Source organism: Canis aureus, chromosome 26 (assembly GCF_053574225.1).
Source record: "Canis aureus isolate CA01 chromosome 26, VMU_Caureus_v.1.0, whole genome shotgun sequence".
In the NCBI taxonomy this organism is placed as follows: domain Eukaryota; kingdom Metazoa; phylum Chordata; class Mammalia; order Carnivora; family Canidae; genus Canis; species Canis aureus.
Genome location: NC_135636.1, coordinates 35,769,543 through 35,792,859, shown reverse-complemented (window position 1 = coordinate 35,792,859; position 23,317 = coordinate 35,769,543). Strand labels below are relative to the sequence as shown.

The window sequence follows — 23,317 nt, the reverse complement described above, 5'->3', positions numbered from 1 at the left end:
GCATGGAAACACTGCTTTACCGCCGTGCGGTCCAGTGTGGCAGATACTGGCCACATGAGGCTACTGAGCTTTTGAAATGTGGCCAGTCCAATGGAGATGAGCCATAAGGACAAACTACATACTAGATTTCTAAGATTTAAGATGAATAAACAATATAAAATACTGCATTACATTTTTATGTTTATTATAGGTTGAAATGATAATACTCTGCATATATTGGGGTCAATGAAATATTAAAATGAATTTTACTTTCTTTTTTACTTCCTTTTCTTGTGAGCATTAGGAGATTGAAACACACGTGTGTATCTCACATTCTGTTTCTGTTAGGCAGCCGTGCTCCTGTGTATCTGCAGTGGAGTATTGGGGGCTGGGATAATCTGTAAGGTGGACTGTCACAGCAGAACTTGCTTTTCAAGCCCTGGTGCCTTCCTCTCCTGATGGGCCCCTGGACGAGCTCCACCTAGCTCCCTGAGGGAGGTGTTCATTTGTCTGTTTGCTGGCTTGTTATACAGATCAACTATAAGGCTGTTGGCTCACTGGACCCGAGTGCCGACCTCTCCAGCCAGCGGGGGAAAGTGTTCAAGCTCCGGAATGAAACCCACCACCTCTTTGTGGGTCTGTACCCGGGAACGACCTACTCATTCACCATCAAGGCCAGCACAGCAAAGGGCTTCGGGCCCCCCGTCACCACTAGGATCGCCACCAAGATTTCAGGTATCTCTCATCATAAAAAGGGGAAAGGAAGAAACACATTCTGGGTCCCCCCCCCCCCACGGATTCCTAATTTTCCTGAGAGCAAAAAAAAGGGCAGAGCCTGCTGTCACCTCGTGGTATTGGAGCAATTAGGACAATGCAGTCCCTAGCGTGTTAGCATTGTAGTCCTGTGAAGAAACCGAATCCATGAACTTCCTAAAATGTAAAAACCATACTAATTAGACTAGACCAGTGGGAACGCTAAGTGATTCACCAAATAATTTACCACACAATTGCATTAAATAGTACATTTTTTTTTCTCATACAAATTGGTTTATAAAAATGTGATTTCTTCTTTTCAGGAATATTTCTTTTGGCAGTCCAGGGCACAGCACAGGTTCTCATGAAATGTCTGAGAAGGAGAAGAAGGAAGGAAGGAAGGAAGGAAGGAAGGAAGGAAGGAAGGAAGGAAGGAAGGAAGGAAGGAAAGGAAGGAAGGAAGGAAGGACTAGTACAAAGCCATGGAGGCCTGAGATTTCACCTGCCATCCCCGGCAGGGCCCCTCCACCACTAGGCAACATCAACACAGAATTATCTCAGATCCCATTTTACAATTTACATTTTTTTGAGAATACCTATGCAATTCTGGCCTGCATACATACATATTTTATATAAATACCCACAGTGATTTGTGCAGCTTAATGTTTTCACTTATCTTTATACCATAAGCGTTTTCCATGTTGGTACATTGCTTTCATGATAATGTTCCGTCAAGTGGATGGACGTAATTTAATTAAACATTCCCCTGTGGTTGGATATATTTGGTGCTTCCATGTTTTTATAACATAACGCTTCAATAAACATGTTGCAGAATAAAGTTTAATTCCTTGGTTCGGATTATGACTTTAGGATTAAATTCCAGAAATTGAAATAGTGAATTATAAGAGATGTGAGTTTTAATAGCTCTAAATACAAGTGGCTAGATCGCCTTCCCAAGGGATTAGATTTCATCTACTCCTTTCAGTTGGGGATGAGAGGAGGGAGGGTCTTATGAAAAAAAAAAAAAGAGAGGAAAGATAAGAGGAACTAGTTCATCACCACTGTAATTTGCATTTCAAATGTGTTTAACAAGGTCGACTCTGCTTTCCCTCTTTGTTAAGTACTTAGACTTCCTGAATTTATCTGTTTATTTGATGTGGAACTTTTTGACTCCTGAGGGTTGCTGGCCACCTCATTGCTGTCTTTTCCCATACTCTTGTCTGGAAGGGACCCACGGGCAGGTTGGAAGGAGAGGATGCTCTGCTGAAAGCCTGGGATGCCTTGTGACTCTCACCCAACCCTTTCCCACATGTCCTCCTTCTGGTCATCCTGGGTATCTTTTGGGATGGCAGCAAGGGAAGGTGGTGAGCTGGGTTTGGGATCTGTGCTGAATGCCCTTTCTCTGCTGTCTGTCCAGCTCCATCGATGCCAGAATATGACACAGACACCCCCCTGAATGAAACGGACACGACCATCACGGTGATGCTGAAACCTGCTCAGTCACGAGGAGCCCCTGTCAGGTGAGGAGGGTGCTTCTCTTGGACTTCGCGGCTTTCCTTCTCTGCACCATGCAGTGCTCATGAGCAAGACTGGCCAGAAGTGAGCTTCTGGAAGACAAGGGTCAGCAGACCCAAACTCATTTCAGGGTGGCAGTGGCAACTGAGCCAAGAGCCTCTCCCCCAACAATGAGGAGTTAGGACTGGTTCAGAGGGAATATGCTAATGGGCATGTGAGGAGTGCTGGAAGAGAACTTTCTGGAATACACCTATAATTAGTTTGTTTAGTGGGGTTGGAGGCCTGGAAACAGGATCTCCTGGCAAGATCACCCTTCCATGTCTGACTGCCATTAACAGAGAGATGAACAGACTCACTGAATTCTACAAAGAGCCCTACTCAGAGATAATGGGAGTGGGGCAGGACCTCTGGGCTGGTCCAGTTTAAGGCCTTAGAGTGCTAGAGAGCCTTAGGAGGACTTGCAGAGTCACACTGGTGACTACCACAAGAGGCTATTGGAGTTCAGGAACATGTTTACAGCCCAGGCAGTAAAAGCAGCTCAGTAGCTAAACTGACCCAGTACAAGTCCACGGGGTCATGGCTGCCAAGAAGGGGGCATCACTTCTAAACAATTACACTAGGCACCACGGCTGCAGCTTTCAGATTGGCTCAGTTCAGGGGCACCTGGGGGGCTCGGTTGATTGAGCATCTGATGCTTGATCTCAGCTGATGTCTTGATCCCAAGGTCATGAGCTCAAGCCCCACTCTGGGCTCCAGGAGAAGCCCACTTAAAAATTTGGCTCAGCTCAGTTCAACAAGCGTGCATTGAGTATGTTATAGGCCAGGTATGGGTGGTTCGCAAGGGATCAAAATGATTCATGTATTCATTCATTCCTTCAACAAACGTTTATTGGGCACTCACTTAGGGCCAGGCACTGTTTAGCAGCTTGGGAGACAGTAGTAGTAAACAAGCTGTGAATAAGTCGTCTTCTAAGCAAAGAACATCAAACTTGAGTTGGGAAGCAAGAAACGTGGAAACATAATCACAATACGGTGCATGCTTATGGAGATACACATAGGCCATTATGAGAGCTGAGGGAAGACGTTCCCAGCTGACCTTCTCAGGTGACACCCAGCTCTATCTTAAATTTGATATAAGATTTTGCCAAAGTATTAAGAGGGGGTCCAGCATGACCAAGATATGAAGGAGAGAGTTCATCCAAGACACTGGATTTTGCTTTAGCATAAATGTCAAGGCAGGAGTGGTGGGGTGACAATGGGGGCCATATTTGAGAAGTTCCAGCTTGTTTGCAGGGCCATGGGGAGCCACTGTGGAGCCATATGCAATGTCACTTCTATGATACTGGAGACTAGAAGACCAGCCAGATGGAGGCTATGGATATGGTCTAGTTATTGGTTTTCCAACCTGGGTCCAGCTCTACCTAGAAACTGTAGGAGACAGGATCGACTGCCAACAATTTGGAAGTTGCCATGTATTCTAAAGATTTCAAACAGTGTTCTACTCTGAGTCAGGCCTTGAAGCAGGTTTGTGTAGTGTTTGTGGAGCATCTGACAAAAAGGTGCTCCTTTGCCTTACATTCACAAAGGTTATTCCAGAACAGTCTTCCAGAGCAGATAGATGGTAGCATCTATCACATGACTGACTGCTTTTCTTCCTGTTACTCTCATGCAACATTGTCCTTTGCTTATTTCTGATACACGGATTTCATTCTCTGTATATATACTCTAAGTGATTATCCTCGTTTTCACGTGGATGAAATCACGTTAGCATGCCGAGGCTCAGAAATGCCCCAGAGCACGCAGAAGTTAAGTAGGAAAGCTGAACTTGAGTGCAGGTCTTCTGGGTGCCAAATCATGTGCTTTATTTAGGTCACAATGCCTCTCTCCCTTTCTCAGCTTTTAACCTCTCATACAGCAGCATTGGTCACTATTTTAAAATCTTAGATAGCTTCTCAGATGATAAAAGTCTAGCCCAGAAAAAAGGAACATCTTTCTCACCATTGCACAGGCCAGATCTGACCGAAGGCCTGTGACCTTTATATTGGAGACCCACATGTCCCCTTTCATTACCACAGGCCTGCAGATCAGCATGGGGACCTCATCAGCTGGCCTCACTGTGAGGCTCCCGGCAGGTGCAGATTCAGTCTGGCTTGCTGCTGACTGCTGGCTGCTGTGTGGGGTGAGAGAGGATGTGACTTTGGTGATAGCAGACCTGGATTCAGATCCTGCTATAACACTGACTTTGGGCAAGATACTTAATCTACCTGGCCCTCAGTTTTCCTGTCTGGAAAGCACAGATGGTAACTGTTTCACAGAGGTGGAATAAAATATGGAAGTGCCCAAAGCGAGCCAGACCTTCAAGAGTTAGTTCCTTCCTTAGCTTTGCTTCTTCTCCGTGGCACTTAGGAGGTTCTCTTCAAAACAAGTTTTTGAAAATCTACCCTCACTATAGGGTCATGGTGTTGCTCACGGTGTCAAATTTCCACAGCTTTTCGAGGCCCTAATTCCATGGTTGGGAAGGAAGGGCTTTGTTGTTGTTTTTTTGTTTGTTTGTTTGTTTGTTTTTTGCATATTAAAAAACAGTTCTTTATTATCTCGCAGTTTCTGAGAGTCAGGGCTCTGGGAGTGACCTAAAGTCACTGGCCCAAAATCTCTAATGAAATTTCAGTCAAGTTGCTAGCTACAGAAAAACTTGCCTGGGAAATATTCACTTCCACACTCTTTCATGTGGATGCTGGCAGGTTTTTTTTGTTTTTTGTTTTTTTTGGCAGTTTTTAACTTAGGAGCCCCTGACTTCATTCCAGCACAAAATTTCAGAAAAAACTTCTTATAAGAAAAAAATTATACTGAGAAATAAGTAATCTTGGTCTTGTCCAGTGGCAGGATAAAGTTAGTTTTCCTACAGAGGATTCAGGGTCCCATGCTCAAGATGAATCAGATTATATAATATCTGTGAACCTCTGAAAACTCATCAAGCCCAGCTGAACACAGATGGGAGTAATTATCATCATGTTTTATTGGGCAACTGTTATGTTCCAAGAATTTAACCTTGACTAACCTATTAGTATTATTATAGACCTGTTTAGAAATGAGGAAACTAAAGTTCATGGACACAGACCCAGTAAGTGAGGAGCTGGGGCTTACATCCAGGCCTGTCCAAATCCAGAGACCAGCAGAGGGTTCCTGTGAGGAGCCCAAACCAACGTCCCTGGGGAAGCTTTTCCAGCTCCCCCAAAGAGAGGCCCCTTACACTTTCCCTCTGAGCCTGCATGCTCTTGATTTTCACATCTTTTTTTTTTTAATTTTTATTTATTTATGATAGTCACAGAGAGAGAGGGAGGCAGAGACACAGGCAGAGGGAGAAGCAGGCTCCATGCACCGGGAGCCTGACGTGGGATTCGATCCTAGGTCTCCAGGATCGCGCCCTGGGCCAAAGGCAGGCGCCAAACCGCTGCGCCACCCAGGGATCCCATCTGTTTTATAAGCTCATTACATCCTAAGACCACAGTCAATCAGGAGGTGGAAGTGGAAATGCCCCCAGTAGCAGCGAGAACTGACAGTGAGCATGGAGCAAGAACACAGAGCGAGTCTACAAAACAGGCACAGGGACTCTCTAAATAGGGAGGTGAACCTGCTGTATCCCCTGCAGCCCCTCACAGCCATGGATGTTCATTAGCTGTCCTGGTTCAACTAAAAATGTACCATTAGGTTCTGTGTCTTCAAATCAAAAGAGGCTACTAGTTTCCAGTAAGCCTTTGCTACGTGCCTGCCCCCATACGTAAACTCTCTATATCCTCACAACATTGCAGTAATAGTCTCCCCATTTTGCAGATATGGAAACTGAGATAAATAGAAGCCAAGTAAGTTGACCCAGGCCATGAAACAAGCAAGTGGTGCAGGCATGATTTAAACTCAGTTCAGCTGACCCTAAGCCAGCACTTATTTCACGCTACCTCCCAAGGAGAAAGTTGTGCGTGACATATTTTAGTGACGTTTCCACTGGAAAAAAATTAAATGTCACCGCTCAAAGGGGCAATGCTTGGTGTCTAGAAATGTCTGGCTGCTTTTCTTCCTAAGGCTCTGGATCACTGAGAGTGGGTACACGCTCAGTTTCTGGAATTATTTTCAGACCGTTGCTTGGGCATTTGCCAAGAAGGGAGGGAGGCTAACCAGTGCCAGCCTACATGACTTCCAGGTCAATGGCAATGACAGCAGTGGCAATATCAAAGAAGATTTCAGTTACTTTAACCCTCTTTCACCTTGAACTCTAGGCACTAGGATGCCCATCGAGGAGGTAGTTGACCAGTAGGTCATTCAACATATATTTATTGAGCTCTTGCTATGTCCCTGGAACTGAGCTAAGCAATGGGGATAGAGCAAGAAACAAGGTAGATGCACACCTGTCCTCTTGAGGCTTACTGTCCAGTAAGTGTGCATGTGAATGGGGAGGGACGTGGGGCATGGAGCAGCTAAACAGACACAGTGCTGAAACTGGCAAAAGGAGATAATATGAAGCCTGTGGGGACAGTGTATTGATGGAGAGAACTGGACTGGCCAGAGAGATGGGCAATCAGGCCAGTGAGGGGTCCCGCAGGTCGGAGAAACAGGGGTGTTGAGATGATAGTGAAGACTCTCTAACCATAGCACACAACGAGCTCACTGGATGGATTGGATCACGGATGCTGGAATCATATTGTCTGGTTGATAGCTCTTTTAATTCTGTTGTATCATGTGACCTTACCCAGTGAGTCAGATGGGTGGGAAGTACCGTCTCCATATCCCCTATCCAGCCTCCATAGCGGGGAGCTGAAGCCTAAGATGCTAGGTGATTGGCCCCAGAGCATGGGGCTGGCTCTCCATAGAAGCCCGTGTGAGGACCCCGCTTCCTGCTTCTGAGTTCATTGCTCCCTCAGGAGGTTCTGTGTTCCCTCTGCCCAAGGATGTCAAGTAACCTTTTGCTGGGGGGCTGTTGTACAGTGAGCATCCGTTAACTAGGGAATTCGGTGCAGGCAGGATGACTTCACGGGTGGGGCGGGGGAGCTCCGGCCCAGGACTGTAGAGGCCTAGCCTGTAACCTGTGTGCCCAGCACGTCTCAGAGCAAGGCTCTCCAGCGGCCTCACCCCTGAGTGTTGGCTGTAGGCCCCACCCCTGCAGCTTTCTCTGTCTTTCTGTGTTCCAGCCCCAGCAGTGCAGCCAGACCCCAGCCCCTGCTCTGCAGCTCGATGTCCCTGGGAAGCCCCAGGGGCCTGACTCCACCTGGTAGGACTGAGCTTGCCAGGAGGCGAGGGGGAGAAGGGCTGATTGCTCCCGCACCCCCATCCCTCCATCCAAACCACCTCGGAAGCGTGGCCTATTTTTCTAATACTCCGCAATGGAGATTTATTGCTTTTGCATTGCTTTCCCCAGGCCTTCAAAGATTTATTGGTTTTTAAGTGTCAGAATCCCAGAATTGCTTAAAAGATCAATCAAATAGTGACTAGAATCTAATATTCAGCTCCAACTCGAACCCGCCAAACCTTCTTCCCCCACGCCCCACCTGTCACACTGATGTATCTGTGGTAACCTTCATAAGAAAGTAACTTGGCCATGAATTTATCACCCATAATGCAGTTGCTGAAGCAGAGCCCCAGATTCTGTAGCAAACCCTCCCCCGAGATCCGCCGCTGGCTTCTTTGGGGGGTCCTTCTGTCCCCCTGCTCTCCTTCCCTCTCCCGCCAGTCCCAGGGACCTGTCTGCCTCGCTCCAGAATCAGCTTTGGAATTAGCTCTTTCCTCTGCCCCTCTGCCCTGCGTCCCCCACACCCCCAACCTGCTACGGTGGCCTTGCTGGTTGGCCCGCCATCAGTGGCTCTTCCTCTAGTCCATCCCCCGCTGACCTGCTGGAATGGTCCTTAACATTCTTAGGTGGATCGCTGGCTTTCCACCACGTGAGGTTCAAGCTTCTTAGTGTGGGACTCGGGGCCCAACAGAATCTGGCTGTGACCTCCGTTTCTGGTTTTATCCCCTCTCACTCTGCCCCCTTTTACTGATGTCTACTCAGCAGGGCCCGGGGGATTTCCCTCATCGTTCTTTCTTTGTGTCATGTACCTGCCGGTCTGTCTTCTCTGGTTCTGTTTCTTGCCCATTCCTCGCTAGACTGTGAGCTCCAGCAATCCTGAGGCTTGACACTGATCGATCCCCTTTCCCTGGGACAGTGGCTGGTACTTAGTAGGTACTAAGAAATACAGATAAGTAAGTGACTCAGCACGTCTGCTTTGCACACCTGGTAAATCTCAGGTACGGGGACTGGAGATGCACTTCACAGATCCTGCCTTCTGGTGCCTCCCAATTGGTAAAAGCACTGCCCAAAGCCTCCTGTAGCAATGGAAGTGTGTCATGTGTCTGTGCTGTCCAGTCATCACCCCCAACCACCTGTGGCTGTTGAGCACTTGAAATAGGACCAGTATGACTGTTTTTTTTTTTAATTTTTAATTTTTAAAAAACTTAATCTGAAGATCTTTCAAGGCTAATGGCTACCATTTTGGATAATGTAGTTCTATCAGGAAGATAATCAGAGAAAGAAAGAAAAAAAAAGGCTCAGAGGTTTCTCTGAGAGGTCAGTACAGAGGCATCCATCAGAAGCCTGATGGGCTCATATGCAAAGAGGACTTCTCAGAGGCAGCGTTGCCTGATCTGAGGCCTGCCAACTGAGGGGAGTTTGCCTAGTGAAGGAGGGAGAAGCAGCATACGTGGGAGCCGAAGCAGAGGAGGTACAAGGTGTGTTCACGTGGCAGCGGGAACCGTGGCGCACTCGGGCAGAGAGGAGGGGAAGGCAGAGGAACAGGTCATGTCGGGGCCAGGTAAGGAATCTTCACAGTGGGTCTGGACTTTGTCCTGATAGGTGTGGGGAACATGTGGCAGGCACTACCCGGCTCCTTGTTCTCCGCTAAGCAGTCGAGCCCTTGCCTGGCCATTCTCTGTGTGGAGCAAATCATGCTGTCCCTGTCCAGTTCCAACCTGCCATATCTGGGCCATTCCCCACTCTGCAGCAGGATGCATTGGCTCCTCTCGGGGTTCCCACTCTGCCCTGACCACTCCCCCATCAGGGACTTGTAGTATCCATCTCTATCAGTCTGTGACCTCCTGGGCTCCTCCTACCATAGCTCCCTTCCCAGTTGACTACACTGGTACAGCAAAGGCTTCTGGAATCAGATCCAGCTTTACCCAGTTGGTTCACCGGGTGACCTTGGATCAGTCACTTCGTTTCTCTGGCCTTAGAGCTGCTTGTTGGGAAAATGGGAATATGCATACGCAGATTGTTTAGAAGGTCAAATAAGGTACAGTGTGTAAAAGTACAACTGGTAGTTATTCAACTTGCTCCTGGGGTTGGCCCAGCTGTTGAGACAGAACAGCTCCCTGCCCACATAGCCATGAGAAAGGTGGTTCTCTGAGCCCTGCTGTAAGCTGATCCCTGTTCATCATTTTCTGCTCAGCCACCATGGAAGATACACGTGCAGCATGCTGGCAAGAGTGTGACACATTAGGGCATGCGCCATCATCTCCAAGAGTGTCACGAAATCTTCAAAACAATATCCCTTCAAAACAGATTCTCAGACTTTGGCACATTTCAGAAACTCTAAATCAAGCAGACAGGGCTAGGGCATCTCAGTTGCCTAGAGGCCAGCAAATCGAAGTCAAAGGGCAGGGCCCCGGACTTGGGGGAGAGGCTACTATATGCTGTGAAATGGAAGGAGAGCAGATCCAAAGCATCCTCAGGAAGGGGCCTAGGGAACCCACGTGAGCTCCCGTGAGACCTTATAAATATGGGGGGACTGACTGGGTACCTGAAATCCAAACCAAGCAGGAGAGGTGAGACCCAGCCCAGGAGATGAGTCAGGTTTATCCATTCACAGTTCGTCAATTAAGTCAGTAAATACCTAATTTGAATTTGAGCAAACAGCCACGTGCCAGACATTGTGCTAAGGCACTAGAGATCCAGAAATGAGCAAACAGGCCTGTGGGCAGACATCCTAATGGCAGAGAGAGCTCCGTACAAATGGTGCCACAGACTCTAACTGACAACACAGGCTGTCACAGTTGCCGCTGATTGTTGATTGGGTCGTTGCTACTTCACCACCCCACCTCTGATTTCAGCTGTGGTGGAGCTGGCTGGTTCCAGGCAGAATTACGGGACCCCCTCCTCAATGCTAGCTGAAATCCCTTTTTTCCTCTTTGCTTCAGAGCTTTCTCCAAAGCCCCAAGGACCTCAGAGGGTGTGAGCAGAGATACAGCTCAGAAACACACAAGATGTCATGCCCGGCCTCCTGCCCTCTGGATGGGCCAATCTGAGGGCATGCCACATGGTTCCTCACACATCTCCATTAGGATTGAGCCCTGGTTGTCCACAGTGGGCACCAGTTCGACAATGTACATCTTCGTGTTTTTTTCTTCCTTTTCTGTTTCACTGTTTCACCTAAGAGGGGATCAGACTTAGCTGGAGAGTCAGGAGATGAGGTTAGAAAAACAAAAAGGAGGCCAGGAGGACAGCAGTGGGCAGAAAGTGCAAGGGCAGGTTGCAACTAATGAGGCTGGATGGGAAACGGCCAGAAGATGTTGCTATCCAGATAAGAAGGGATGGCCATCCAAGGCCGAGCTGTGGCTATGGAAAGGGGCCTTGAACAGGGAAAATGGGCAGCAGCTTTGTTGAAGACTTCTCTAAGGGGCAGGCAGGTGGTGGGATAAGGAAAAAAAACGTCCTGGTGACTCCCAGGTTCTGGCTTATTAGTGAGTTGGAGGATGGTGCCATTCTCTCAGCCAAGGAAAACTGAGGCCAGGAAGAGTCTGCAAGGACACATTATCCAGGAGAGACCAGCAGTGGTGAATGTGGCCTGGTTACCTAGTGGGAGTTTAGGAATCAGCTGGGAGGGAATAGGGCTGGGATTTGATATGTGGTCTAGGCGAGTGCTGGGAACCTCTGAGGACCTCCTCCAGAGTCAGCTAGGATTTATGACCCGCATTCGTGGGACGTTTCAGGCCTAGTATACGGTGGGGCAGCTCCAGCTTGGAGGGCCCAGGAGTATGACAGGCTGAGTACATGGAGACCGAGGGATATGGCAAGTGGCCTATAACATCCACTGCAAGTTCTCTTTACTCCCTGATGAGAAACCCCGAGCCCTTTGCATTTGACAGGTGCAAGTAGTTAAGACTATGACTTTGAAATGTGAGGTGACTAGCTACAGTACAAATTGGAGATCCAGTCAAATTCTAAAGAAAGAAGATACTTCGTTGGAAAGATAAGGAAAAATTGCCAGATTTCTTCCAGTATTCATTTAATAACTGTGGAGCCCAGATGAGGAGCACACGGAATAATCACAGAAGGCTTTTGCTGGTCCCTTGGAGCTGCGATGAGCAAAATTGTCATCATTACCATCTGATTCTGATATGAACACATGATGGTATCCAATTAGGAAAGAGAACTGAAAATTTTCAGGGATTTATTAGCATAGGACAGCCTGAATGGTTCCTGAATCCCTGTCCACATTGGGAGAGATGGGAAGCGGCAATTATACTTGGATAGCCTTTCTCGAAACATCATTTATTTTACCTAGTTCCTCAGCTCCCTGGGCCTCCTTTGCTGGGTCCTGAAGATGAAGAGTGCTATGTGTTCCACTTTGGTGGAGGGATGGGCAAGAGGCTCTCCCACATAGACCGCAAGAAGATTTAGCTCTGAAAGTAATACCATTTGTTGCCAAGTCTATCCGCATGCCAGGATTTCATCACACCAGACTAGGGAAGATGAGGAGCCAGATACAAAAAGAAACAACCAGAAATAAGACATAGTGGGATAAATACTACTGCAGAGTTCTTCCCAATGGGGCTGTCCCATACTCTAAATATGGTGACTAAGGGCACATGTAACTGATTAAAGGGACATGTCAACACCAGTGAAACTACCCAAAGAAACAGGGTCCATATGGTGAGTATGGCACAAAGCCACAATTGGAAAGACCACACAAGAAAACCAAAGGGAGGAAGGGCGGGCCCCCAGTAACACAGGTGGCTTCCCATTCATTTCAGCTCACCCTAATTGTGTTGCAGGCTTCCCTTTATTGGCCCCTAAACAACCCACCTTACCAAGAATTGGTTCTGGTGTTGATGGATTCTGGATTTCATTCCTGAGGCTCAAACCAAGCAGGAGAAACAGGTGTTTCAGAAAGAATATTTTAAATGGAGCAGGAGGAGCAGTTGCTGGAACATGAAGAATGAAAGAGTGTTCTATTTTGGACCGTCTGCCATCTGGAGAGATGGGAACAGACTGTCAGTGGCATGAGGGAAAAGAGAATGTGGTTGTCATGTTCACCTCCTACCACAGGGACTATTTAAATTCCAGAAGGCTGGAGGGCTAGAGAGGCAGGAGAGCAGGGGGTTTTAGATTTGAGAACCATTAACATTCAAGTGGTATTTGAAGCTTGGGAGGAGCAGATGACCTTATCCAGGGAGGGAGTATCTATGAGAAGAGATGAAGAACAAGACGGGTCTGTGAAGCTCCATCAAGGAGCCACGCAGGAGATGGAGAAGGGCTGGCCAAAGATGTAGAAGAAAAACCAGGGCAGAATTAAAGCATGAAAGCCGAAGGAAGAATAGTTTTTTAAATAAGAGATGGTTGGAATTTTGTGGTTCAGTTTTCTCTGAGAGCTCCCAGTGGCTCTGAGAGTAGAAAGGAAGAAAGACACGTACCTTAATCCAGGGCATTGGGAAAAGGAAGATGATGATGTCAGCAGAACTGCTTAAAAATGGGCCATATGGTCCAGACTTGATTTTAAGAAGTCCATGGAGGTCGAAGTGCAGATAACAGAGATTTTGAGGGCCAGGTGACCCCCAGGGTGTTGAGGAATCTGCACAGAAAATACAAGGCCAGGAGAAGCTGGACAGATAGGAAGTGGCTTTCAGAGAGTAGATGAGGTTTTAGTAACGGAGCCCTGTTCCGCTGGGATAACATGGCTCCAGGTGTCATTGTGTTGGCAGTAGTAGTGGATGGATGGCAATGGATTCAAGGTGAGGATCACTGAAGCCAAGTATTTCAAGGACCAAAGAGGCCAAACTAAGGATGGGCAGGCTGTCTGAGTAGACGTAATTCTTATAATGCGAATCCTCCTGTCCCTGGGGAAGTGGTGAAACCCTTTGCAAGAGCAGCAGTGATTCTGCAAGGTGCCTTCTCCTGGGTTTCACTTCTGCTCCAGCTTTTTTTTTCTACTGACTTCCATTTCTCACCATGTTCTGGGCCCCGTGACAGTTTGCATCACTGCTTTGTCTCAGATCTTGCACAGCTGATAACGGATGGTTCCCAGTCTCTCTGTCTGCAGCCACCCAAAGGTCAGACTTTGAAGTCAGCCTCCATCAAGTGCATTTCTATAGCCTGATCTATTGATGTTCTTCTGAGCTAGTGCATGGATCTGTGCCATGTTAGAATCCAAGGAGGTTTGCTCTCATCCAAAAAGCATTCTGCACAATGCTTGTTCCAGCTGCCTGCAGCTGCTCAAAGAGTTGCCCCCTCTCAATGGCAGTGAGAGAGGTGATTTTGAGCATCCTGGCTTTTTGGTAGGACAAGAACAACTTAAAGGTGGAAGAAATTCCACCACAAGGTGGAAGAAATTTGTATTTACACCTTGCACGATGCAGTCCACCCTTTTCTTGACTGGCTACAACTACTTGCAGTTTGCTGTTTCAGGTGCATTTCTCCTTGGGTGCAGGCTCACTGAGCAATTTGTCAAGATCGTACATGTATAAAATAAGTATTCATATCCAGGGCAGAGGTAGCAGCTCCAGTAATGCAAGAAGGAGGGCAAAGGCAAGACTTTAGACCTACACTATCCAATACAGAAGCCGGGACTACCGGAGGGCTATTTAAATTTAAATTAGAATGAAATTAAATTCGAACTTCAGTCCATTAATTATACTGTCCACATTTCAAGTACAGTGGCCACACATGGCAAGTGGCTACCATATTAAACAGCATTCCAATCATCACAGAGAATTTTATTTTACTGCCTTGTTCTAGACCCTCAGAGGGCTGCTAGAGAAAGGTCAAGGCCCATGTATGGTTTCAAAGGGACTATTGTAAGCATTTCAAAGGGACTATTAATGGGGGCTTAGACACAGGCATAAAATCTAAGTCTCAAAAGCCAGAGTGGAACTTATGACTGGACTGACTTGCTGCTGAGACCCTGACCTACTGAACTAGGCTTCCCAAACCCCACTGCATCAACCTTGCTGGGGGTAGCATCTGGGAAATGATTTAACCTTCAGGGTTATCAATCCCAGTGGCTATTAGAATCACCTAGAGAGCTAGTAAATATGTAGATTGTTCACATCCCCAGGGACAACCTGAAAATGAATCTGTATTTGTACCAGCTCCCAGATGGTGATCATGTGGGTCTTGAACCACAACTTAAATACCAACTGGGGGCAGCTTACAGGTAGACTCCTATACGGAGAAAGGAACCTGTACAGGGAACCAAGTATTCTCTTCTGTGGTGTCGATGCTTGCTTGTTCTCACAACGTGGGGAAGCAATTGTTTTGCATTTTACTATGGAGTTGCCCCTGTTGGCTTTACGGGTTTTGAAACTTGCATCTCTTTTGGTGTACGTTTCAGTGTGAAGAGAATCAATTTTAGCTCATAAGAGCCGAACTAGGACCTCCGCCAGCTTACCGTTCTAAGTAAGGTCCATATGGGGGCCAAAAACACACCCCTGTTTTCCTACGATGAGGACAATGATTGGCATGTGAAATAATTCATGTTGTGTTGTTACATGCTGATAGCACATCTGAATATATCACTCCGACACAGCCATGGGGCCTTAGGTAGAAGATGGATGTTTGGTGAGACGGAGTGTCAGGATCTGAACAAATCTGTATTCTTTTGTGGAAGGCTAGAGCAGCCTGGGAGAAACAAATCCATTTCCAACTTTCACTCTATAAAAAGTTCCATATTTTCTTAGATCAGACAAAATATATTGAGTGCCAAAATGCTGCAGCAATATGGGCGCGTCACTCAGCTGGGTTGGAATCTGTATGCATTGTCCCCCCGGGCCAGTTTTGATTATGTTCTTTTTCCTTTTACTGCACTCAGCAAATCTGAATTTGCTATTGTGGGGAGAGCAGGAAGAGGAGGAAAAAAAAATGAAGGTTTTTAACCTTCAGAAAGTTCAAAGGTTCAGTCTGAATAAGCACAAAAACTTTTCAGTGTGCCTCTGAATTCCTTGAATTTGCAGAACTGCTCAGAATCCCAAGAGAACTACCTTGCACACAGGATCCGGGCCCTGCTTTGTAGCTAAAAGGCAGAGCAGAAATTATGAGCAAGGAGCAGAATTAGAGAAGTGGGAAGAGGAATCAATGTACAAAAAGGAGCTTGGTCCCACTCCAGGCTAAGTTTTAGCCTATTGTTCACTTTCTTCAATTCCAAGCCATCTGCTTCCCACGGCTCTCTGATAACGTCTCCCCTGCCAGGACACCCTGTTCCTGCTAATTGAAATTGGTTTCCAAGAATAGTTGTCCGAAGCAGTTTCTAGTGGCGGGAATGTTTTGAAAGTCACAATAGGAGTTGAAGCTTGGGGACGCAGATGTCTACACATGAGCCAGATGTTCAAAGGCATCACATGGTCTACAACCACCTTCGCGTTTCCGAAGCCAGGAGTTCTCTCATTGGCCTCTGCAACTCAGAAATGACTCCTCTGAAACTGGCATCCTCTCTGCATTAGGGACTTGTAATACTGCAAGTGTGAAGGGAAACAATCCCTTCTATTCAGGTTTAGAGCAATGTGTTTCCCAGGCTTAATTATACCACAGGTATATAAATTACAGAAACATGTTAATGCTCCCATGATTAAAATTATAGAGTGCCTAATTGAAAAAGCATAAACTGAATTGAAGAATTCCTAATTATAGTTTGCTTTGAGGTGTTAATTTCCTCCATAACGAATGCATAATTTCTTGGAACCTAAAAAGGTGGCCTCTTGCATCAGCACGTAGGATGCAGGCAGATGGGATCGGGTTGTCATCTTTCAATGCGGGAAGTTGACAAGGGAGGTTTGGTTCGGTGGGAGAACCTTGGAAGGGAGCTTGGGAAGGAGGCGGAACTGGTAAAGATGCCAAATCAAGGTTCTTCAGGAACCTTGGCATCAGGACTTGGGCATCAGGACAAAGGACAGATGAGGGACCCTTCGAGAACTTTTTCCGCCTGCCTTTTTCTTCTCTCTTTAAAGTCTCCACCTTTATCCCAGTTGGTTTTGGTAATGTTTGTGCCTGCATCCTGGACCAGCAGTACCATCTGGGAGTCTGTTAGGGATGCAGATGTTTGGGCTCTGTCCCCTGACCTACTGAATCGGGAACTTTGGGGGTAGGGCCTAACAATCCGGGTTTTGGCAGGGCCTCCAAGAGATTCCGATGCATGCTAAACTTTGAGAAGCACAGTTCTAAGGAGTGAGTGTCACAGCCTGTGAAAGTCACATCTAGCCAAGCTTGGTTAAGCTCCTTCTACTTGAGATGAGAACCCGTGATTATTGACTTCTCAAAATCATTTCATCTTATACTCAGAACCTCACACTGAAGCCGGAAGAATTTATTCCGTTCCCTGGGTGAGAAAACAAAGATCCAGAGAAGCTGGTTTGTCCAGCTCATGGCATCTTTGAGAGCTGTGGGTCTTGTGTGTAGGTTTGGAAAGAGACTCAGGTGCACTCTGTCATCCATTTTTTTCATTGTTGTCACCTTGTTTCATCAATACTCTGCTAATAAATGGGTTTTCTGAGCCCTCTGAAGCTAGAAGCTGAACGATTACTGAGAGGAAATCCCAGGTGAATCGTGACTTGGCTAATGCTGAGTCGGACTATAGGACGAGGGAGGGGCTCCTAAGTACCTAGAGTGTTTGCTATTAATGGCATAGATTGTTACTATGCCTCCTTCCTGAATAGTGATGTGAATGCTAAGCATAAAAGACCAGACCTCAAAAAGAAACTCTTGGAATTTTGGAAGAATTTCCCCTTCCATAGTGACCCAAGCAGCTGTAAGCCCCCCATGAAAGACTTTTTAGGGGCAGAGGAAGCTGATCTCAGATATACCATATCTCTGTCTCCTCTTTTCAGGCATCTTGGTTTTCTCAGGTTTATGTTTCCTAGTCTAAACACATCAGGGCACTTGTGCATTCTCTCTCTCTCTCTCTCTCTCTCAATCTGTGTGTGTGTGTGTGTGTGTGTGTGTGTGTGTGTGAGGTATAGCTTTTAGCCAGTCAATAACCATCTGAAACAATAAACTTATGTTCTTGGCCTATAGCATTCCACCAAATTTTTACATAATGCTTAGATATTCCCATATGTTTAAAAATTTGGGTCATTGCCAGTTATTTGTTATAAATAGCCCAGAAATAAACACATTCATTTTTTTTGGTATTGTATCTTTAAATAGGAAGAATTCCCAGTAGTAGAATCACTGAGATGAATAAAATCGAACTAAAATATATTGAGTGCCTACTCTTATATGCCAGGCACTGACAACCAATTTATATATATTAACCTTTCTCATTCTTTAATTAAAAAGGATCTCAAAGTAACAAGTGCACATAGTTAGGAAATCAGAGCGTCAGAGACCATTTCCTCCCCCACATCTTCAAGCACCACCCCCATGCCCCAAAGGCAACTGCATTGTAATTCTTTATTTCTTCTGGGAATTGGCATTTTCACTACACAATGTGCTGTTCTAAAATAATTGATTATAGACATTATTTACTTCCTCTTATTATAGATGAGAGTTTGACTGTTTTAAATCACCAAGTACTTCCCTTCCAACTTCCCAATATAGTTATACCACAATTTTTAGTTAAATAAATACACAATAGCTAATTTTATAATTCTATAAAAGCAGGGCACTTCAGTGCCAAGTGGTTTATACTATTTTTGTTATAGTATTATATAATTAACTCAAAGCTTACTATGTACTAGATACTATTTTGAGTTCTTTACATATATTAACTCAGTTAATTCTCATCCAAACCCTTTAAGGTAAGAATAGCATGACCCCTATTTTAAGATGTGCAACCTGAAGCACTGAGGCATTAGGTAACTTGGCCAAGTTCACACAGCTAGTATGTTGCTGATCTTAGATTTCAATGTAACAATCTGTCTTTACAGTCTGAACTCTGAACCACTGTGCTATACTACCTGTTATTACTCTTCCTTTCTTATAGTTTTTTACATTCATCCTAGAATGTACAATTATTCTGTTTTATTCAAGCAATATCTTTATTATGCAAGTCATACATTTTTTTTTTCTCTCACAGAGCTGTCATTTCAGGTTTACTCTTAAATATTCTTTTTTCATTTTTTTTTTATCTTTTCATTCTAATTTCTAGAAAACTAACCTCTGTGTAGCAGTTCTTTAAAATTTTAGCAATTACGGGGCACCTGGGGGCTCAGTTGCTTAAGCATATGTTCAGTTCAGGTCATGATCCCAGGGTCCTGAGATGGATCCCCAGGTCGGGCTCCCTGTTCACTGGGGAGCCTGCTTTGCCGTCTCCCTCTGCCCCTCTCCCTGTTAGTTCTCTCTCTCATCTTTTTCAAATAAATAAATAAAAATCTTTAAAATTTCAACAATTACATTTTTTTCTTTTAAGAGCTATTTATGCTTCTCTGAATTTATTTTCCTCATGTCATCACTTCTTGTTTATAGAAGCAATCATTTCTCAAACGTTTCTGAGGATATTATTTTGATTAGGGGAGAGAGAAGAGAGGCCTTGCTGACTATGTATTGTCTCCATTTCCTCTGGAATCAATTTTTTTTAATTTTTATTTATTTATTTATGATAGTCACAGAGAGAGAGAGAGAGAGAGAGAGAGGCAGAGACACAGGCAGAGGGAGAAGCAGGCTCCATGCACTGGGAGCCCGATGTGGGATTCGATCCCAGGTCTCCAGGATCGCGCCCTGGGCCAAAGGCAGGCGCCAAACCGCTGCGCCACCCAGGGATCCCTGGAATCATTTTTTGGCATTTGAATTGACTACTCTCCTTTATATTGGTGTGTTTCTCACCTAACCAACAAGATTTTGAAAGTAAGGTATTGTAATCATAAAGAGAAATTAAGAAAACAATTCTATTTGTGCTTGCATCAAAAATCATAAAATACCTAGGAATAAACTCAGCCAAGGAGGTGAAAGGTCTGTATACTGAAAATGATGATGTCGATGGAAGAAACTGAAGAAGATACAAAGAAATTTAAAGATATTCCATGCTCGTGGATTGGAATAATTAATGTGGTTAAAATGTCCATACTACCTAAAGCAATCAACAGATTCAGTGCAATCCCTATCAAAATTCCAATAACATTTTTCACAGAAACAGAAGAAAAAAATCCTAAAATTTGTATGGAACCGTAACAGACCCTGAATAGCCAAAGCAATATTGACAAATAAAAGCAAATCTGGAAGCATAATCCTCCCTGATTCTATTTTTTTTAAGATTTTATTTATTTATTCATGAGAGAGAGAGAGAGAGGCAGAGACACAGGCAGAGGGAGAAACAGGCTCCATGCAGGGAGCCAAACATTGGACTCAATCCTGGGCTCCAGGGTCACACCCTGGGCTGAAGGCAACACTAATCCGCTGAGCTACCAGGGCTGCCCAGTGCTCCCTGATTCTAAGGCATATTACAAAACTATAGTGAACAAAACAGTAAGGTATTGGCATAAGGACAGACACATAGGTCAATGGAACAGAACAGAACAGAACAGAGATTCCAGAAATAAACCCATAATTATATGGTCAATTTATGACAAAGGAAGCAAGAATATACAATGGTGGAAAAGGACAGTCTCTTGAATAAATGATGTTGTGAAAACTGGACGGTCATATGCAAATAAATGGTACTACATTGCTATCTTACACTACAAAAATTAACTCAAAATGGACTAAAGACTTGAATTTTAGACCTGAAGCCATAAAATTCCCAGAAGAAAACATAGGTGACAGGCTTCTTGAAATTGGTCTTGATGATGATTTTTTGGACCTGACTAAAAGCAAAGGCAATAAAAGCAAAAATAAACAAGTGGAATTACATCAAACTAAAAAGCTTCTGCATAGCAAAGTAAACCATCAATAAAATGAAAAAGCATGCTATTGGGGAGAAAATATTTGCAAATAATATATCCAATAAGGGGTTAAATACAAAATATATAAATAACTCCTACAAATCAGTAGCAAAGATTAAAATGTGAGCAGAAGACCTGAGTAGAAATTGTTCCAAAGAAGACATACAAGTGGCCCACAGGCACAGGAAGAGATGCTCAACATCACTAATCATCAGGGAAATACAAATCAAAACCACAATGAGATACTACCTCACACCTGTTAAAATGGCTATTTTCAAAAAAGACAAGAAATAACAAGTATTGGTGAAGAAATAGAGAAATAGAGACTCTTGTGCACTATTGGTGGGAATTTAAATTGATTCAGTCACTTTAGAAAACAGTATGAATATTCTTCCAAAAACTCAAAATAGAACTACCATTGATTTAGCAATTCCACTACTGAGTATTTATCCAAAGAAAACAAAAACACTAATTTAAAATTATACAGGCACCCTGTGTTCATTGTAGCATTATTTACAATAGCCAATATATGGAAGTAGCCTAAGTTCCCATCAGTAGGTGAAGGGATCAAGAAGTGGTATATGTATGTAAGGGAATAGTACTTGGCCATAAAAAAGAATGAAATCTTTGCATATGCATTAAAGATGGACCTTTAGGGAATTATGGTAAGTGAAATAAGTCAGAGAAAGACAAATATTGTATGCTTTCACTCATCTAAAAAACAAAACAAAATTCAGAGATACAGAGAGCAGAACAATGGTTACTCGAGGGGAGAGGGACAAAGTGAGTAAGGAGGGTAAAGAGGTGCAGACTTCCAATTATAAAAAAAGCCATAAAGATGTAGTGTACAGCAAGATGATTATAGACAATAATATTGTAGTGCATACTTGAGAATTACCAAGAGAGTAAATCCTAAAAATTCCCATCACAAGGGAAAAAAATTATAGCTTTGTGTAGTGATGGATGGTAACTAAACTTATTGTGGTGATCACTACTTCACATTATGTATAAATACTGAATCATGTTCTATACCTGAAACGAATATATTATATGTTGATGATACCACAATAAAAAAATAATTCCAACAGCCATGTGTCATCTGTGATAAGACATGCTGTGCACATGGTGTCCTGATGTGTACTCCTCTTAGATGGTGCACAGCTAGGTATCTGTGTCAGGAGACTTTTCTTGTGAATTCAGTGACCATAGAATTAATTATTCAATTTGGAACACATTGAGAATGAAGGGTGTGAAATAAATAGTGCAAACCCATAAACATAAACCTGGACTCTCATGGGCCAACTGAGAAAAATGATCACCCTGTCTATAATCTGCTTGAGATATTGCACTTTCTTGCAGTAACAATACAAAATTAAATGACACATTATTAGTTATATCAATCTATGTTTGCCTTTTGCTTTCTCATTCGTAGATTCCAGTAACCATCAGTTTTATTTTTCTATTCTTAATGCCTCTTCCATGTTTTTCTGAAGTGAAAAGGTCCACAATTTAATTATCTTTGGAAATTCAGACATCTCAGAGTATTATAGGATTTGAGGGAAGATCCTGGTAAAAATAAAGAGTAATTGTTTATAATATTTAGGATAATTTATATCTTACAGTGGAACATTTAATTTATACATATTGGGGCCAGTTAATTTTCAGGGTGTTTTTCTGGTTTCTTTCCTTTTTTTTTTTTTTTTTTTGGTAAGAAAAGTTGGAATGTTTTATTTTGAAAAACTTTTTTTTTATTGGAGTTCAATTTGCCAACATATAGCATAACACCCAGTGATCATCCCATCAAGTGCCCCCCTCAGTACCCGTCACCCAGTCACCCCCACCCCCCACCCACCTCCCTTTCTACCACCCCTTGTTCGTTTCCCAGAGTTAGGAGTCTCTCATGTTCTGTCTCCCTCTCTGATATTTGAAAAACTTTGGCTGTTAATTATGAAACCTGTCAATTTTTTTTTCTTTTCTCAACTTTTAGTGAGAAATAATTGACATATGTCACTATATAAATTTAAGGTGTACAGCATGGTGGTTTGGTTTACATCTATTGTGAAATGATCACCACTATAGGTTCAGCAAATACCTATATTCTCAAAGATATAATAAAAAGATTTTCCTTGTGATGAAAATTCTTAGGTTCTACCCTCTTTACAACTTCCCTATATGTGGTCACATACAGTGTTAGCTGTAGTCATTATGTTGTCCATTACATCCTGGTAGGTTTGTACCTTTTGACCACCTTTCTCCAATACACCCTCCTCCCTACCCCCCTCACCTCTGGTAACCACATCTTATCTCTTTTTCTATGAGTTTGGTATCTGTTTTTATTAAATTCCACATATAAGTGAGATCATATAGTATTTTTCTCTGACTTATTGCATTGAACATAATGCCTCCAAGGTACATCCATATTCACAAATGGTAGGATTTCCTCTTTTGATGGCTGGTAACATTCCACTGTATGTATAGACCACAATTTCTTTATCCATTTACCCATTGATGGCCACTTAGGTTGTTTCCATGTCTTGGCTGCTGTAAGCAGTGCCATGAACATGGAGGGGGGTGTACAGATATCTTTTTGAGTTTGTGTATCTGTTTCCTTTGAAAACCCGTCAAAATTAATAAAGGACTAACTCCATTTGAAAAGGCAGAAGGGAGAAGTTGTGCTATTTTCTGTTCTGATTAAATGAGTAAACAAGAAACATCCACGGGATGCCGGGGTAGCTCAGTAGTTGAGCATCTGCCTTCGGCTCAGGTCATGATCCTGGGGTCCTGGGATCAAGTCCCACATCAGGCTTCTATCAGGGAGCCTACTTCTCCCTCTGCTTGTGTCTCTGCCTCTCTCTCTGTTTCTCATGAAGGTATATATAAACAATAATTAGAAGACTAGAACACTGGGCAGCCCTGGCCCAGGGCGTGATCCTGGAAGCCAGGGATCGAGTTCCACGTCAAG

General features: G+C 44.2%; 1 protein-coding gene across 13 annotated transcripts in view; it reads left to right on the top strand.

Annotated features, from left to right (window-relative positions):
- PTPRT (protein tyrosine phosphatase receptor type T) overlaps positions 1–23,317 on the top strand; it is a 1,037,422-nt gene that overhangs the window by 738,959 nt on the left and 275,146 nt on the right. For all 13 annotated transcript variants that reach the window (XM_077873195.1, XM_077873196.1, XM_077873193.1 and 10 more), the window contains exons 10-11: positions 513–714; positions 2,150–2,252. In XM_077873195.1, the coding sequence (XP_077729321.1) occupies positions 513–714; positions 2,150–2,252 (305 nt within the window). The remainder of the gene's footprint in view (positions 1–512; positions 715–2,149; positions 2,253–23,317) is intronic.